This window comes from Myodes glareolus, chromosome 3, assembly GCF_982192425.1.
Source record: "Myodes glareolus chromosome 3, mMyoGla1.1, whole genome shotgun sequence".
Lineage (NCBI taxonomy): Eukaryota > Metazoa > Chordata > Mammalia > Rodentia > Cricetidae > Myodes > Myodes glareolus.
This window is the reverse complement of record NC_142028.1, coordinates 83,200,143-83,219,088: the sequence shown is the minus strand read 5'-3', so window position 1 is coordinate 83,219,088 and position 18,946 is coordinate 83,200,143. Positions and strand designations below refer to the sequence as shown.

The following is an 18,946-nucleotide window of genomic DNA, read 5'->3' as shown; positions in this document are numbered from 1 at the left end:
AGTGTATTATTTTTGTTCTGCTTCCCCAGGTGTGTTATTACTTAAATAAGAGACTGAGCTTTTGCTGTATTTTCCACTTGAAATATATTGAAATATTTTCCACTTGGAATATTCCTTAAATGCAGGTGGTTGAGGATATCCCTGCCATATTTACAGCCCCAAGTTAAGGACAGATATATTTAATGTTTTTTGTTTGTTTTGTTTTGTTTGTTTTTTACATTACAGATTCACAATCTTAAAAGTGGTATCAACTCTTTTGTTTTGTTAATAATATACCTCATCTCCCTGTACTTTTGTGTTTAAAAACAACTTGGAGCATCCTGCAATCCCAGCATTCTCTAGGTGGAGGCAGGAGGATTAAGAAATTCAAGGTCTGTCAGGCATGATGGTATACACCTTTAATCCTTGTGCTTGGGAGGCAGAAGCAGGTAGATCTTGAGTTTGAAGCCAGCCTGATCTACACAGCAAGTTCCAGGCTAGTCAGGATTATATAGTGAGCCTCTCAAACAGCTGGAAAAAAATTCAAGGTCATCCTCTACTACCTAGAGCTCCAGGCCAGCCTGAGCGACCAAAGAGTATTTAAATATTGATAATGATAATAATTAGATAACATATTTTAAGCACTGAAATATTTCACCAAGAGATTAAGAGGATGATATTCTTTTCACTGTTCTTTCTGCTTTTGTGTATATTTAAGATTTTTCACCGAAAACAAAAAAAACCAAAGAAACCCTTTTAAAAATTCCAAAAAGGCAGCATGCTAGCTCAGCCCCCCTTTCCTGAAGGCAGTGTATTATTAACCAAGATTTTACTAGTCTGACATGACAGTGTTCCATTCACTAATTTTGTGCATATCTGCCCTTCCTTCAGTTTGCAAAACTGTGTTCTAAACTGAGGAACAGAATATAATTTATATAATATCTCAGTTTTGTTTGAAAAAGCAGTTAATAGTTAAAAAAGTGATCAGTCCTACACACACTCTTAAAATGATATTTTTTGATAGAATTTGTATGCCATTTGACATGAAGGTGGTTTTACCTTGGCCCATTAAGATTATTAAAACTTGGATGGGCCGGGTGGTAGTGGCACAAGTCGTTAATCCCAGCATTCGGGAGGCAGAGGCAGACAGATCTCTGTGAGTTCAAGGCCAGCCTGGTATACAAGAGCTAATTTTAGGACAGCTAGGACTGTTAGTCCCAATCAATCAATCAATCAATCAATCAATACAAACTAAAAATCGGATGGGCGATGGTGGTGCCTGCCTTTAGTCCTAACACTTGGGAGGCAAAAGCAGGCAGATCTCATCGGGGTCAGCCTGTCTATAAAGCAAGTTTCAGGACAGCCAGGATTGTTACACAGAGAAACTCTGTCTTGAAAAACCAAAAGTAGATAAGATTATTAAAAATCATACTACTAGCTGCATGTGGTGGCACACATCTTTAAACCCAGCACTTGGAAGACATAGGCAGATAGGTCTCCTTCATAACCAGCACAGTCTATATACCCAGTTCCAGGCCAGCCAAGGCTGCTATAATAGTGAGGCCCTTTAGACAATTTTGCTGTTTTCTCCTGTAAATAAAATACATGCATAGTAATGGGAAAACAATGCTGTTTTGTTTGTAGATTTACTCTAGTTGAGTAAAAGAATGAAAGTTTTTTAAAAATTTTCACGTTGGGAGTACAGATGCCCTGAGTCTAAAAGAGTGTTTAATCACCTGAGTTACAGGTGGTTGTGAGTGAGCTACTTGATTAAATGCTAGGAAGTGGACTCAGTCTCTGCAGGAAGCAGTGCCTTCCATAAAAATGATTCCCAGATAAAACATTAAGCTCCTAACTCACTTTTACTTGTAAATGATAATGTGATGTGTTTACAGAAAGAAAGGGTGTTAAAGTTTGGGCTAGCAAGGTGACTAAACAGCCACAGTACTTGCCTTTCTTGAAGAAAACAGGGTATCACATATTACTTGTAAAACAGTAAAATCTGTCAATTAAGAATTATCTGGTGAACTTCAATCATTCTAGTGAATTATCATAAGTGTATATGCACAACGCTTTTATAAAGTATGCTTATGTGCCATCTTAACAAACACAGCAGTTACGGAACTGATGCTTATCTCCTGGAAACGCATTTCATTAGACTTAGAAGGTGGCTAAGAAACTGAAATGACAACTGTTTTTCCATACAAGAAAGCCAAATTCCAAGATTGCTCTCAAGACTAAGGACAGTTATATAAAACACAGAAGAGGCACCTTTCATTTTCCTAGCTTCATGTTTCTCTTAGAAATCAGGATGCTTAATATAAAAAATGAACAAAACCTTTTCTTTCTTCACCTCTATTAGTGTATATGTATATGCTGGTTGCATGTGAAGATCCAAAGAGTGGAGTGACTTCTTTCCCTCATATGACCCAGGGATCATTAGGCTTGGTGCAATTTTCTGGTCTTTGTTTAAAACTCATTATCACACTACTGAGGAGTAACAGAAAGAGGTTAATGAGGCTACATTGGGTTGTTCTATTACAAATCTGCCACTTTTCCCTCGAAAAACACATCTGGCTTAATTTATTAAAGTTCTTGTGTTCTATGTAAGCTATTAAGGAACTGGATTTCAAATTGTGGAAAGTGAAATCCACATAGTGGTTTAAAAATCTTAACTATAGGAACTGGAACAATGGCTTCGTGGTTAAAAGCATTTGCTGCTCAGTCATGAGGAGTGGGGTTTGGACCCCAGCTCCCATGTCAGGTTACTCACAAATGAAATCGCCAGCTTCAAGTGATTCAACACCCTTTTCTGGCCCCTATCAGCACTTGTACATGTAGTACCTCTGCACTTAGAGACATGCACATACACATGAATATTTATTTTAAAAAATCTTAGTAAAGCTAATATGAATACACTTTGCATTATTTGGTTTTTTGTTTGGTTGGTTTTTGTTTTCCTGAGACAGGGTTTGTGTAGCTCTGGCTGTCCTGGAACTCATTCTATGTAGACCAGGCTGGCCTTGAACTTGGAGATCCGCCTGCTTCTGCCTCCTGAATTCTGGGATTAGAGGCGTGTGCCACCACCACATGGCCTGTATATTTGTTTCTTAAAGTCTGTTTCAGCACAAAGAATATATGCGTGTGTACAGCTGAGATGTAAAACCATTTCTAAGGCGATGTTGTAACCTAAGAATTTCAAAGCTAAAATTCAAAGGCCTCATGTACTAATAGTTAAAACAGGTGACAAATCTATCCTTCAAATGTCATCTCTGTAATTCTGTGTGGTTTGTCAGAATGGTCTCCAATATTCAACATATCCCTCTCACCCTTATTTTTATTTCCTTTGTTCTAAGTAGTAGTAGTATGCTTCTTGCTGCCCATGGATCCAGATTCTACCATATCTAACGTATACTTTAAATTTTGGAAAGGTTTCTCATAAAAGATTGTTGGGTCTTTCTGTTGTAGGTTTATTGTTCTTTAAATTTACCTTAATATTAAAACTTTTAAATTGATGGTGCTTGGTTGGCCCATGGATCATGTAGCCAGAGGCATCTTTTTCCACCTAAATCACCTCAGTAAGAAATAACTTAGGAATTTCTACCAAACCTGAGTGGAGATATATTTAATTTTAAAAGCCACAAAATATAGTTGTGGCCATAAGCTATAATAGGTCTTACAACTTTATTAATTCCCTTATTAATTTAGGTATCATGGTTAGAGGAATGAGTAAAGAATATGAAAGTGCAAATAAAAGAAATGCTTTAATATTGCTACAGAAGTTCCCCAATCAACAGCAAACAATAGAAATGCTTATCCTAGGACCAGATATGACTTCCTGAGAAGCTGGTTCCTCTAAGGCAGCTGGTCTTTACAGTTCTTCCTAGGATTATACTGACAAGAAGTCAGTCATTTCTACCCTCTTAAAGGAGGAAAGGTAAGTACAGGCAGAAGGAATTGTTTTAGTTAAGACCATAATACTCTATAGTATCAGTATTAAGCCTATGGACTTAGTAAAGCTTTTATTTTGCTTCTATATCTTCAGACCCTTCAGTGTCCTTGACATACTGATTCTACCTTTGTGAATGGCTCATTCCAGTATTTACTAGGTGACCTGTATTACTAGTCACAGTCGTTGGCATTGCCTGTGGTGCTGCTGCTGTTTTTAAATCTACTGATACTCCCTGGGAATCTAAATGTCTTTGACAGTTGTCAGTTCTGGCCTAGATCATCACGCTGAACCCTACTAGTCTCTCTTTCTATCCATGTAGAAATACTGCAGCTGTCTTAAACAGAATGTGTCATTTTCATTACCATCACAACCCTCTCACTTCATACCCACTAAAAGCAACCTAGGTAAAAACTCACAGTATTCTGCTTCAGCCTGTGTTGAGATTACAGGTATGAACCACCATACCTGGCTTGTATAAAGGATGTTAATTGCAATCATGTTGAATTGTTTAATGAAACTGAATTAAAAAAAATTCCAGAAAAACCTTCACGTTTGAATGTGTTCCGTTCTTACAAAACCACTAACTAGTAACTGTGTGTTTGTGTTTGTTTCTGCTGCTGTCTGTAGTCAGTGAGAAGTGCTATGCTTCACTAGTGGGTCACAGCAGCATAAACCACTGCATTCTAGGGTGTCATAGAGAAACTAGAGATAAATGACAACTGTGTCAGGTTTAATTACAAATAAGAAGGGTCGCCATGTGACTACATCTCTTCATTGTACTGAATCTCCCCCAACTCCCGGGTCCTCTCTACCCTTGGTAAGTATGAATACCATAGTTGGTTAGGTCAAAACCTGACCTTGATTTGGTCAAAGACACCCTCCAAAGATGCTGATTATAATTCAAAGAGATACAAAACTTAGCACCTCTGTAATATTAAAATAAAAACAAAACAAACAAGAACTTGATTTTTAAAAACCCCAATACTCGTAGCTGCCTGATCTTGAACATTTCACTTTAACAGATATTCTCATATTCACAGGAGGCCATCTAGACTAAAATCAAAATGCATCCATTACTCATTTCCTCTCCGGCTCTTCTTGTGGCTTTTCTTAGACCTGAAATGAGATAATAAACCATTAAATTAAGGAGCAAATAAGGAAGACAGACATTCATAGTATGCTGACACTGATGAATAGAGATGATACAAACATTAGATGCACTTTGTGTGTTTTGTTGACAGCTTCCCACTTTTGCCTCCCCAGTGCTGGGATTACAGGTGTTTATCACCTTACCCAGCACAAAATTAATTGTGTGTGTGTGTGTGTGTGTTGCATGCCTGCAAATGAGCACATGCAGTTGAGTGCATGTGCATGTAGAGGCTGGAGTCTGACCCTTGTGTCTTCCTCAAGTGCTTTTTTGAGGCAGGATGTGCTGCTTAGTTTTTATTTTATCAACTTGACACACTCAGTCAGCTGGGAAAAGGAATCTCAATTGAGGATTTCTCTACGTTAAACTGGCCTTGGCCATGTCTGAGAGGTTGTCTTAAATGATGTAGGAGGGCCTAGTCCACCGAGGACAGCACCTTCAGAATGTAGTTGGGTCTAGGATGTGTAAAACTAGCAGAGCTCAAGGAAGTAAGCAGCTTTCCACCATGGTTCCTGCTTGGATCCCTACCCTGACTTCCCTCAATCACAGACTGTTACCTGGAAGTATAATTTGAAATAAACCTATTGCTTTGGGTCATTTATCCCAGTAACAGAAAACAGATCTCATAATGGAAACTATAGCCCAAAATGAAGCTAGTCTAGATAACTAGCTTGTTTTGAGGATCCTATTCAGAGTGCTGGGATCCAAGGTAGTGAAAATCACCTGACTAGTTTTTAACTGGTTTCTGAGGATTTGGACCCCTGTGCACAGCAAGCACTTTTTCCTTCGAGCCACTGAGATCCTATCAGGACATTGTTTGTTTGTTTTTAATGGTTCTGAACAGCACTATGAGCCATTAGAATTCTTCACAGGGTAAGAATATACCTAATGGGGTACATGGCCCACAGGGTTCTAATAAAGATGAATTAAAAATGACTTGTTCAAGGATTCAACTGTAGAAGTGTTAAAAGTTAGTTCTTAGGCTAAAGATGGCTCAGTGGTTAAGAGCAGGCACTGGTATAGAGGACCTAAGTTTAGTTCTCAGCACCCACATTGGGTGGGTTGCAAATATATATGCAGTTCCTGGGGATTCCATACTTTTGGCCTCCACTGGCATCTTAACTGTATGCAGATAAAAACATATACACAATTAAAAAGAAAAAAGCCCAGAATCACTGAGACCACCATTCAAAGTTTTAATTCCAAGAAGGGAAACAAGGTGCAAAAGAAATTGGCAGGGGAGGAGGGGAGCCTATTTTATCTTGTAATGAACTACCAATACCCGCATCAAAATTTCCCATCTCAGTTATATTTAAAACTTTAACTATTGAATAAAGATTTAAATGTGTACATGTGCACATGTGGAAGCCAGAGGTAAACATCGAGTGTCTTCCTAACTCATTCTCCACTTTATTTTGTGAGACAGAGTCTCACTGAACTTGAAGCTGGCTGATTGGCTAGACTGGCTGGCTAGCAAATTCAATAGGTCTTTCTGCCTCTCCAGCACTAAGATTTCAGGCGCTTTTAACACAGGTGTTGTGGGTTGAATTGGAAAATTCTCATGCTTGCATGAGAAGCACTTTACCCAATGAGCCACCTTCCCAGCCCAGAATTAAATTCTTAAAATAGAGGTTTAACCCGTACCTTTCAGGAGACTTTGAGTGACTCCTATGTCTGTGACTACGGTGGTGACCTAGGGAAGAAAAGGTCATTGGATGAGAGTTTTTGTTTTCCCATTCATAGACTATCATTCTCACCTCCCCCAATTCCTTTCACTCACCAGGCTTTGTTGGCCTAGTCTGAGTAAACCACTCACTATTATACCTGTTTAGTTGTTAGTTGTGGCAGGGAATGGAGTAGTGAAATATCCAGAGCATTATTATGGCTAACTTCACAAAATGTTAGCTCAGGCTTTGACCGATATTATACTAGGTCTTATTTTTGCATTTTAGATAAAAGCAAAAACAAACAAAAAATTGTATTCCCCTCACTAGAGTCTTTTTTTTTTTTAAATATTTATTTATTTATTAAGTATACAATGTTCTTTCTGTGTGTATGCCCACAGGCCAGAAGAAGGCACCAGATCCCCTTACAGATGGTTGTGAGCCACCATGTGGTTGCTGGGAATTGAACTCAGGACCTTGGGAAGAGCAGGCAATGCTCTTAACCTCTGAGCCATCTCTCCAGCCCCCCTCACTAGAGTCTTAATGAGTACTCTCACTTTTGAATTCCATGCCCATCTCCTTTCCTGTTAGGTAGTAGTGCTATTATGTATTTGTGTTGAAGGAGTCTTAATGCTCCTTTTAGATTTCTTTACTAAAACAAGCAGGAAAGAGCCCAAATACTATACCTGGGGATTTAGAGCGGGATCTGTGTCGTCTGTCTCGGGACCTGCTTCGATGGCGTCGTGGACTCTTGCTCCTATGTCTTTCTCGGCGGGGAGAAGGGCTATGGAAAAACAGCCAGCTCAGCATGTTCCCTTCTCCCCTGCTCAGCACCCTCTTGTCAGAAATGACTCAGGACCTACCTTCTCCTTTTAGGGGATCTACTTCGCCTGTGGGAAGAGGAAGAGCATGTTAGTGCACTGGATCTTGTAAATCACAAAAATAAACACATAAAATTTACTCCCTCTGTTTTTTTTTCTATTTTCTTTTTTGAGAGGGGAGGAGTGCTAGGCACTGAACAGTGGCCCCAGACCTGATTCTTTTTTGTATCTATGTCTTAAATGTAGTCTTAATGTCAACGTCTAACACTCTAGCCGTGCAATTTAGTTTTACCAGTGGGAAAATAACAAATATACACATTTGAGAAAAACACTTGCAGGAAGGATCTGTTGTGTCTTGTATTCTGTCACCATCTTCAAAACATAACCAACTTAATCTACTAGAGGATGGGAGATACAGAGAAGCTGTAATAGCCATCCTTTTTAAGGTTACTCTATACTATCTGGGAAATACATAATCACAACAAGTGAGCTAAGAAACATAACTCAATTGTATATCTAAGCCCAGCTTAATTCACTGACCACAAAAAAAATGGCTTTTTTCCCCTTCTGCCAATGAGATTTTATGGGTGATGATAATTCAGTAGGAACAAGGAAACATATACCCTGGTAAACATCTCTATAGGCTAATACTTTCCTTCCCTGAAAGTCAGATTCCTAGGCTGTGGTGTTCCAGCCCTACCTCCTGGGAGACCGACTCCGACTTCTCCTGTAGCGCAGTGCAGGAGAGCGCCGTGGCTTGTCCAAGTCCCGGTAGCTTCTTCGTCGGTGATCAGGTGATGGTACCCTTTCCAGCTTGAAACAAGATGGATGAGTACTGGCTTTTACTAAAGGAAGCCACGCAAAAACACAGCTATGGTTCCCTCCCTATTCTGTTCCAATGGACATCTTTTAAGTGACTCTACAATCGTGATTTGACTACATAAAGGGGTAGTCTTAGTGACAAAAAGAATTACCAGGCGGGGTGGTGGCAGTGCACACCTTTAATCCCAGCACTCGGGAGGCAGAGGCAGGCCGATCTCTGAGTTTGAGGCCAGCCTGGTCTACACAGAGAAACCCTGTCTTAAAAAAAGAATTACCAATATCAGCCTATGAATGTTTGAGTACAGTAGGAAAAAATAGTGCAAACTGTGGTGGTGCACGCCTTTAATCCCAAGCTGGAAGGAGGTAGAGGGTCTCTGATTTCAAGGTCAAGCTCATCTACAAAACAAGTTCTAAGACAATAAGGGCTACACAGAGAATCCATTCCGTCTTGAAAGACGGAAAAAAAGGCTTATTTCCTTAAACTGGATTTCCAGTGTCGGATGTCTCGCAATAACCTATAAGCTCCCTTCCAGGGTAACACCTCTGGTCTCTGAGGGCACCTGCATTCATGTCCACATACCCAGACACATAACACAGAAATATAAATAAGACAGAGATAAAGAGAGAACAAAGAATGAAGCAAAAATAGGAAAGCCGGTACTGAAGAAGAGTAGAAGAGACATTTGCTGTTCTAAGTATCAAGACGCCGGTCAAGACGTACTATGAAGCTATACAGCTGGGGCAGGGTCCTACTTGTACACATCTGCCAGCAGAAGAAAATGATCATAGATGAATGACATTTACAACTTGGAATTGTGCCAAAGATGGCAATGCAGTGGAAGAAAAGGGAGATTAAAAAAATGAAAAACCACAAGGGACAGGAATAGATAATTCCAAGTTGAGGAAAAATAGTTACTGTTTCACCAATAGAAAACCTAATCTGAGGTTAACTTTTTAGTTTTAGAGGCAGGGTCTCACTGTGCAACCCCGGTTATTCTCTGTTTCTGCGTTCTGGAAGGTTAGAATGAAAGGCAGGTGCTGCCGTGTGCATCAAGGTTACCATTTCTTTCCATTTTCTTCTGCCCCCCCCCCACCACTTTTTTTCTTTCGGTTTTTTGAGACAGGGTTTCTCTGTAACAGCCCTGGCTTTGTAGACTTTGGAACTCACTTTATAGACCAGACTGGCTTCAAACTCACTGAGATCTGCCTGCTTCTGCTTCTCAAGTACTGGGATTAAGGGTTGCACCACTGCCACCACCGGCCCTTATGGTCCTTTCTAGGCATGTTTCCTAGAATTTAATTACAAATGCTTTAGAGCTCCTTTACTCTAAGCTATTTCACATTACTAACGCTGCCTGATGACCAAGCTGACAATCTGACTCCTCAGTCACTGACAGCTGGGAGCTTGTGTCCAAGCTTTTCAGCACTGTGATTATAGTTCTGACAAAATATGGCTCTGCAGAAGGTAACTTCCCTCTAGAGTATGTTCAAGCCTTTCCCCTAAATTTAATAGCTATCATACATTTGCAATTATGTGGAAATATACTAAGACCCTACACAGCAGTGTTCAGAGAAAAGTACTATTACCTTCGAGATTGGAATCAATCCCTCACTCAATGGGGGTAGGGGGAAGGGGGAATCATGACTGTTAAGCTCATACCACTGCTATAACAGAGCTGAGGCATTCAAGAGGTCATTATAATGAGAAGATAAGCTCTCCTTTTTTTTACACACAGGGCTGTGATCCTAGCATCCCTGAGGCAGATCTGAAATGTCTATCTAGCCTCATCCATACAATAGGGCCCTCCTTCTCCAAAAGGATCCCCAAAATAATTACTTCATAAAAGATTTAAAGAGGCTGGGTGGTGGTGACGCACGCCTTTGATCCCAGCACTCGGGGAGGCAGAGGCAGGTGAACCTCTGTTGAGTTTGAGGCCAGCCTGGTCTACAGAGAGAGTTTCAGGACAGCCAGAGCTACATAGAGAAACCCTGTCTAGAAAAACAAAACAAAACAAAAAAAGTAATAATAAAAGGTTATCATTAATTTAAAAATTAAAGCTTGAAAAACAAGGGCTATTTTCTTCCTTCCTAGCCTGTAAAGCTTTCATATGCCTTACCTTCTCATCTTCCTCTTCCTCCTCTTCACTGGACTCTACGTCATCCATGTCCTCTTCTAGAGCACTCACTCGAGGCTCCAGTTGCTCGGCTTCCTCCAGTACATAGCGTTTCTACAGAGAGCACAGTAAAAGTTAAGTCACTGCTGTTTCCTCCAGGTCCTGATGGGAACACTGAGTTTCTGGAGTTGATAGAAAGGTTGTGAAGCAACAGCTCAGGTATAGTAGTATTGTACCTCAAGACTTCCCTAAGAAGCTAATATCCCTGGCACCTATATGCTCTTTTAAGTTCTACTACAAACATAAACAATGCCGAGAACAAGCTCATTTTCAATTGGTTCTATTTCCTGTGGTCTTATAAGGTCACTGGAATGTCAAATCAGTATGTAGTCAAAAATGTTAACCTCAGGGCTGGAGAGATGATTTAGCAATTAAGAACACTTGCTGCACTTGGAGAGGACCAGAGTTCAGTTCTTAATACCTTATCTGCACGGTGGCTTACCAGCTCCAGAGGATCCATTCAATGCCTTCTTTTGGCATTCTCTGGTAGAAGGTGAGAACTGAATCTCAGAAATTGTCCTCTAGCCCTTACATGCCTTGGTGCGCACTCTATTAATAATAATTAGTAAAAATAAAATGAATTAAAAAATAAATGTTTTAATTATATAAAGACAAACTTATTAATTTGTATGATACATGTACATAACTGTACAAATATCCGTGCCTATGCTTACTCGTGGAAGTCCAGAACAGGACCTTGGGTATCTTTTGTTGCTCTCCATCTTGCTGCACGGAGACAGACTTTCCCTGAACTGGAAGCTTGCTGGCGAGGAAGTTCTGTGCCTGCCAAGCTTACGTAGTAGGCACTTAGCAGCCATGCTTTTTACATTGGTGCTGAAGATTTGAACTGAGTACTCATGTTTACAGAACAAGCACTCTTATCCACTGAGCCATTTTCCTAGCACAGACTTGTTTTGTTTTTTGGTATTTTTTGTTTGTTTGTTTTTTTCATTGTTTTTTGACAGGGGTTCATAATGAAGGCTTGGTTGTCCTAGAACTACACAAGGATGGCCCCAAATTTAGCGATTGCCTCCCAAGTTCTGTGATTAAAGGCTGTGCCGCAATCTTTCCAGTGGAGGCTTTTTTTCTTTCAATTTTTAAAAATTTTATCTGTGAGTGTGAGCATGTATGCCAAAGCAGAGGACCACCTTGTGTGTCATGGTTTGCCTTCCACTTTGTTTAATGCAGGGTCTTCTTCACTGCAGTGTATGCCAAATTAGCTGACGTGTGAACTCCTGGCAGTTATCCTGTCTGTCTTCCATCTCCCTAGTGGCCTGCTAGGATTACTGCTGCAAATGCTAGCTCTGTATGTGAGTTCTGAGGATCTGTACTCAGAGTGTTAGACTTGAGTAGCAAGTGTTTTACCCACTAAGCCATTTTCTCAGCCCTAAGGGTTTCCCCTTTTTCTTTTTTTGTAGATAAGACTTCCTATGTAGTCACTGCCTGTCTTGAACTCAACATCTCCTTGCTTCAGTCTCTGGAATACTAGTAATCACAGACATGCACCATCCTAGTCAACTTGCCTTTTCTCACATACAATGAAAACTGTATTTTTAAAGTATATTTAAAGTATAAAGTTTTTTCCAGAGAGGGTTTCTCTGTGTAACAGTCCTGACTGTCCTGGAACTCACTTTGTAGATCAGAGCTGGCCTCAAACTCCCGGAGATTCGCCTGCCTCTGCCTCCCAAATGCTAGGATTAAAGGCGTGTACCACCACCGCCCAACAAAATTTAAGTTTTATTATAAAAATACACACTTGAAATTTACACTACAATCAAGATAGTAAAATCTCTTCCATGCCTTTAAATTGTCCTGTAGGTCTAGTTTAGAGATGTAAGGGAGGAACAGGTGGAGACAGTCACTTAGCTTTCCTTTAGCTAGACATTAAGCTGAAGCACAAATAATAAAAACCCAGAGACAAAGATTGGGGTTCAACCTGAAGATCAGAAAAACAAAGCAGTCAGCCACTGGCTTTTATTTCTAAATGAGATAAAAATGGGCGAGATCCTGTCTCCACAAATCCTACAGACTACACCCCCACTGAGTTCCTGTCTCTTCTCCCTTATATTCCTTTCTCCACTCAGCCATATCACTCCTGTCCCAACCTCCGTAGTGCTGGGATCACCTGTGTGTGAGCTGTTTCTCTTTTAGACAGATTCAATCTTGTATAGCCCAGGGTGGCCTTGAACTAACAGATCCATCTGGATCTGTTTCCTGAGTCCTGGGATTAAAATTGTGTGTCACCACTGCCTGGCCTGTACGGCTGACTAGTGTGGCTGCTTTGCCCTCTGACCTTCAGGAAAGCTTTATTTATTAAAACACAAATAATAAACCACTACATTGAGCAGAATGATTTCTTGATTCCTTCCTTCACTGTCTCATTATGTAACCCTGGCTAGCTTGGAACTTTCTATGTAGACCAAGCTGGCTTTAAAGTCATAAGAGAATTGCCTGTCTTTGCTTCCTAAGTGCTGGGGCTGAAAGAATGCACCACCACACCTGACACATTTTCCTTTGAGTTAAGCTCCCCACTCCTGCTTTTTTTCAACAGGAATTTCCCATTTTATAGATTGGGTTCTATAATAATGCAAGAACTTGAGTTAAATTCTTATCCAATCAACTTTTCACTACAGCACATTTCATATCTTTTTTCTCTTTAAAACTAAAAATGCAGTCTTAGCCAGACATGGTGGTGCCGCCTATAATCCCAGCAACTGAAGACAGGCTAGAGGACACAACGTTTATATGGTCAGTTCCAGGCCGATTGTTGCTATATGGTCAAGACTATCAGAAAAACAAAACAAAGCAAGAACACCAGCCACCTCACAACCCTTCATGGATCGTCATCACGGGATGTGAGGCAGGATGATAAACAAGACGTTTAAGGGATTGAATGCTCACATTCTTTTTTTCTGTTTCATAGCCTAGCTCACCAGTATGAGAAAAAGTACTCCAGCTATCAGACCTGTGATAATATATCCTGAAGAAGAAATGTTTTCTCTAGCTATTCACTTCCAACGTCCTACCCCGGAAACATTCCCTGCTTCTATCTCATTCCCTCTCCTGTACAAAGTGTGACAGAAAGACTTTTTAAGAAAACCCTTAAGTGTTTTAGTATATACTTGTGTTTGTGTGGGAGGTAAAAGTTGACTCTACAGTAGACCCTGGTCTCATACCTGTAGCCGGGGCAAAATGATATCACAAACTCTCTCACTGTGCAGAAGTTCATCGATGAACTCATCCACGTGCATCAGTTCAAACTCTGGAAGGCAAAAGGCTTAGTTCAAACACCCTGGGAATGGCAGACGCAGTTAACCAAAGAGTCGAAGAATCATGGCATTTCACATGAAGCTCCTTACATGCCACCACTCTTTATTTACTTACTTTGGAGATGGGGACTGAACCTGGGGTCTTGTGCTTACCTAGCTAGTGTTCTGCCACTGAGCTAAATCCTCAAGCTCTTTAAACATTTTAAGTTCTGTTTATTATTTATGTACTGCGTGTGCACATGTACACAAGTGTGCAAGCTCCTGCCACAGTACATGCGTGGAGGTTAGAGGAAAACTGAGTCTGTTCTCTCCTTCCATCATCTGGGTCCCAGGCTTAAGTCACACACGGCAGGAGGTGTCAGCCCAATCAAGCCTCTTTAGAAACAAGGAACTAAGAGATGAATAAGGCTATTCCAAGTAATAAAAGATCGGCTGTGGATATAGTTCAGTGGTAAGGTACTTGCCTTATATATATGAGGTTCTAGGATTCGATTCCTATCAAACACCACAAAACAAAACAAAACAAAAAACTGGGACACAAACATTAAAGTAAGCACAAATAGTCTTGAATTATGTAGGATAACACTGAATAGATAAGTCAAGATTATATAACCAAAGTTAATACTAATAAGTCATTTAGTTTTAATTTCTCCCATTAACCTAATGTCCCCAAACATATAATATTTCTATTTTAGGGGTCCATGGTATAGCCCAGCAGATAAAAGCACTTGTCACACAAGCCTGATCATCTGAGTTTGATCCTAGGAACCCACAGTGGGAAAATAGGCCCAATTCTTAGATTTGTCTTTTGACTTCGACATGCACCATAGCACATATGCTTATTACAAACACAAACACACAATAAAATCTTAAAACAAAGAATATTTCTTTTTTCATAGCACAAAAATGGCACATTTTTTTAGAACCCGTACTGATATTATCTTAGTTTTATAGTTCTGAACAACAAGTGACTTTGCATACCTCTACCACCCTACTTGAAGTCTAGCTGTGTCCTTTAGGGAATGTACAGGGATGCTGCCTACATATCGTCATGTACAGGACTACCACCAGACAAAGAGTTACCTAGCCTACAATGTCAAGGCATTGAGAAATCCCATCTTAGTTTACCACAATATAAGGAACTCATTCAAAAATGACCAGTCATATCCGTCTGTTCACCATGTTGCTTCTAGTCCCTGGCATAACTCCTGGCACATCATCAATTCTCAATACATATTAGTTCAGTGAAGAAATATGATAAAAAGTTTAAAGTGCAATACAGACTGAGAAGGCCTAAGACAAAACAACTAAATCTGAAACGATCTTATGTCTGAAACTTTTTGAACATGGACATGAAACTCACTACATTTTGGATTTTGCAGAATTTTAGGTTTCTGAATAGGGATGTTATCTGACAGTTTATACAACTATTGCAAAATCTAAAATTCACTGAAACCTACAATACTCTGGTTCTAAGTCATTTTGAATAAGAGATATTCAACTTATATTAAATTTTCAATCTTCTATATTCCTAAGAAAGGCATATCTCCAATTAAGAGGTTCTGTTTGCACTACCACAAAACCTTCCTTAACATAGAAGGTGTATCTCTGAGGGCAAGGCCTGGAGCTCAGTGGCAGAACACTCATCTCACATGCATGATGAGGTTCAGTTCTTCAATACGCCCCCACCCCAATAAAGACAGGCATGGTCATGCACACCTGTAATTCCCATATTCTGGAGGCACAGACCAAAGAATCAGAAGTTTGAAGTCCTCCTTAGCTACACAGTGTTGAAGGTCCACTTGGGCCACATGCCCTCAAGACAAAACAAAACCAAGGTGTATGTATAAAACATATAGAGATGTCCCTCTCTCCTTGGATAAGCTTAGTCTTTTCAGTGGAGTACCTACATGAATAACACAGGTCCATTTAGTCTACAAAGTATAACATCGAGTAGCCTACAGGGAAAAAAAGTGAAGCTGTGGTATTTGGAGAATGACTTTGGGTAGGCTAAGTCAGGTTTTATAGAGAAACCAATTCGAAGCTTCTAGACCTTGTGGATGGAGTACGTGTGAAAGATCTATCTGACGTAAGTCAGTGTTTACCATAAGATGAGCGGGAAAGGGAGGTAGTCATGTGCCAAAAGGGTTCAGGCTAACCAGATGCTATGTGTCCAGTGAGGGAGATGAAAAATTTGGGTGAAGACAGCAATAATGCAGATGAAGAGGAACATTTAGTGATTGCTAAAACAAGTGAAGATACAGGAGAACACAAATGGCTGAGGAATAATAGTCTAGAGACTTGGTATCATACTCACCCCCATTTCGGTTCTGGCTTTTGATTTTGCGATAGTCATTGTATAAAGGCTCCAAGTACTTGTAGCAATCAATTGCAGTTCCTGTCAGCCTCATGTAAAGTGCCCCCAACATCCGGACATACCTAACAGAGAGAGGACATTGAAACAACAGGCCATCCTAAGAGTTTCTGAGTTTTATAACTGACTTTTCTCGTGACAATATTAGATAAAAGTATTCTGTTTTGTTTTTCTTGTTATCAGATAATAAAGCCATAATTGCTGGGTGGTGGTGGTGCATACCTTTAATCCCAGCACTCACGAGGCATAGGCAGGCAGATATCTGTGAGTCTGAGGGCATCCTGGTCTACAGAGTGAGCTCCAGGACAAGCAAGGTTGTTACACAGAGAAACCCTATCTCAAAAACAAAACAAACAAACAAACAAACAAAAAGCCATAATTCTGAAGTAGCATAGAAGAGATGATGGCTAAAATACGGAAACCCAATGAACTTCCTACTCCATTACTAGCTGTGGAGATTGGTATATGTTGCTCAACTTTCAGATATACCATCTGTAAAACTTCACAGAATTTGCCTAAGATTCCAAAAAGATAATACATTTAACAACACAAAGTATTATATACATTTTATAACAATGTTAGAACAAACATATATTGCCATAAATGTAGGCTCTGGAAAAAGGTCAAAGTCATAGAAGTTAAAATTCTGATTTCGTACATTACTTTGATAGCAGACATGTAACTTGCTTTCTCAATCTCTACAATGGAGAAGCTATAACCTAATGAACTGCCTTGGTGCCTTAAACAAATGTAAGGGAAACTATATTAGAAGGACACGAGCATGTGTTAAGCCCTTACAGCATAAGCTATTTTTCTAGTTTTTTTTTTTTTTGGTAATATTCCTTCTTTTTCTTTATCTCGTGTTTCCAATTCCTTACTCAAATCTCCATTTGAAATTCAAGCTTCATCGCGGAAGAGCAGTATATAAAGACTATGCATTCTGACATGATTTGTACCTGCAGCCCAGCACTCAGGAGGCAGAGGACAGAGAACTGCCATAAATACAAGGTCAGTTAGGATACACTGTGAGGCACTATCTCAATTAAAAAACAAACCCAGAGCCCTGCATTTGTTCTACTACCAAGCTGTACCTCAGTCCCAGACCTGCCCCATAATTGTTGCCTATCCTTAGGCAAACCATTTATCATCTCTCTGGGCCTTGGCTTCTTCCCATGTAAAATGTCATTATATTTTTAAAACATTAGTGTGAATGCAAAATGAATCACTATATATAAAGCCCCTAAAATACATCACGGTACATGATCAACTATTATACCTGGCTCCGAACTCCTAGAAAATGGATACTATGGAGCAGCTAACTTCCTTTACCACACATCGGTAACCTTAAAAAATTAAAGAAGGTCACAGTCAATAGGGACCAAAGTCTGGATAAGATACAGATCTAACCCGTTAACTAAAATCCTCTGTTGTATGACCCCCTCATCTATGGTCTACCAACATTTTTTTTTTGAGATAGTGTGTGTGTGTGTGTACATGTACATATATTTGTGTATACTTATTTCATTTGTAAAATGCTTTTGGAGGAAGGGGAAGCTCCCGAGACTGATGAGAGTAGAATGTGTACGGAACCACGACAGTCAAAATACTAGGTCAAGGGCAAAAGCCTGCAATGACAGACACAACACTCAGGCAGCTAACAAAGCCCAATTCTGAACCACTGAGAATTTTGTAATAGCCCACATTGTACTCACTTGAAATCTTCATTTTTTATGAACTCAACAATGATGTCTTTCTCAGGCTGAATCTGAAGCATCTTCAAGGTTAAACAGAGGAAAGGAGTTGGCTTTATGTTTCCACCGTAGACACCACCCACAAACCTTAACTCCATGGCTTTGTCGACTACAAGTTCAGCTGAAATAACCAAACACAAATAGAGACATCTTAGATATAATATTGATCTTAGCTTTTCTTGGTTGAAAGGTGAAAACGGTTAAAGGTTTAGAGCTCCTAAATAGTCAGCAAGAATGTAATATTAGGAGAACAGGAGCTTATTGACAATAGTAACAAGAATGACTGCCTGGAACTACCCCAATGAAGAAATACTCCTTATCCCAGCCCCCATCAATTGTTCGTCGTCCATCAAGGAAGGGTGGGACTCGTGAGTCCTCAATCTTTAACAAATCGTGGAGAAAAGCGCCTGTCATGACCCCCCAGATGTTGCGCGGTGGTGCCGCACGCCTTTAAACGGGAGGCAGCGGCAGGAGGATCTCTGAGTTCGAGGCCAGCCTGGAATGTCTCAAAGAACCTAAAGAAATCCTTCAGCATCAGGAAAGACCCTGTCAGATTTGTCTGTGTCCTGTCTAGTGCAAGTCTAGGCACAGAGCAGTTTATGTGAAGAGCTGACATACTCTTTTCCAGTACTAGCACCCGAAGGTCTATCCTTCCTCACTGAGTCAGAAGAAACCCGCCGAGACGCGGGTCGCGCGTGGTCACTCACCCGTAAGTCCAAAGCACTCTTCTTTCCAGTACTTTGATTCATAGATTCGCGTCCGAATGATCTTCTCCACCAGATACTGAGGGTTGGTGCCATGGATGCTGTGCGCATCCTTGACCGTACGGTTCGCCATTTTAGAACGCTTTCAATTCTATTTCCGTCGGCTTCTTCAACACGTCACATCCAGTTTGCAAAAAAGACGTCCGGCGTCTGGGGAAGCCTTTCTAACAGCAGAAAGCGAACAACTTGGAGCCGGAAACTGCGGCGCAGAACAATTCCCCGGGACTGC

General features: G+C 40.3%; 1 protein-coding gene across 1 annotated transcript; it reads right to left on the bottom strand.

Annotated features, from left to right (window-relative positions):
• Nucleotides 1-3,724: 3,724 nt before the first annotated feature.
• On the bottom strand, nucleotides 3,725-18,944 carry Prpf38a (pre-mRNA processing factor 38A). Its single transcript, XM_048453334.3, has 10 exons — nucleotides 18,661-18,944; nucleotides 17,915-18,074; nucleotides 16,146-16,267; nucleotides 13,736-13,821; nucleotides 10,503-10,613; nucleotides 8,264-8,376; nucleotides 7,606-7,632; nucleotides 7,429-7,526; nucleotides 6,723-6,771; nucleotides 3,725-5,047 (listed from the first exon to the last, which is right to left on the bottom strand). The coding sequence occupies exons 1-10, from the start codon at nucleotides 18,788-18,790 to the stop codon at nucleotides 5,005-5,007; spliced, it is 939 nt and encodes a 312-aa protein (XP_048309291.1). The 5' UTR covers nucleotides 18,791-18,944; the 3' UTR covers nucleotides 3,725-5,004.
• Between the last annotated feature and the right edge of the window lie 2 nt (nucleotides 18,945-18,946).

Bases quoted from the DNA above. Each gene is read 5' to 3' on its own strand.
- Prpf38a (XM_048453334.3), bottom strand. From the start codon at position 18,790: ATGGCGAACCGTACGGTCAAGGATGCGCACAGCATCCATGGCACCAAC. The intron at 7,527-7,605 runs GTAGGTCCTGAG...GTTTTTCCATAG, and splicing joins AGATCCCCTAAAAGGAGAAG to CCCTTCTCCCCGCCGAGAAA. The intron at 5,048-6,722 runs GTACGGGTTAAA...ATCTCATTTCAG, and splicing joins CACTCAAAGTCTCCTGAAAG to GTCTAAGAAAAGCCACAAGA.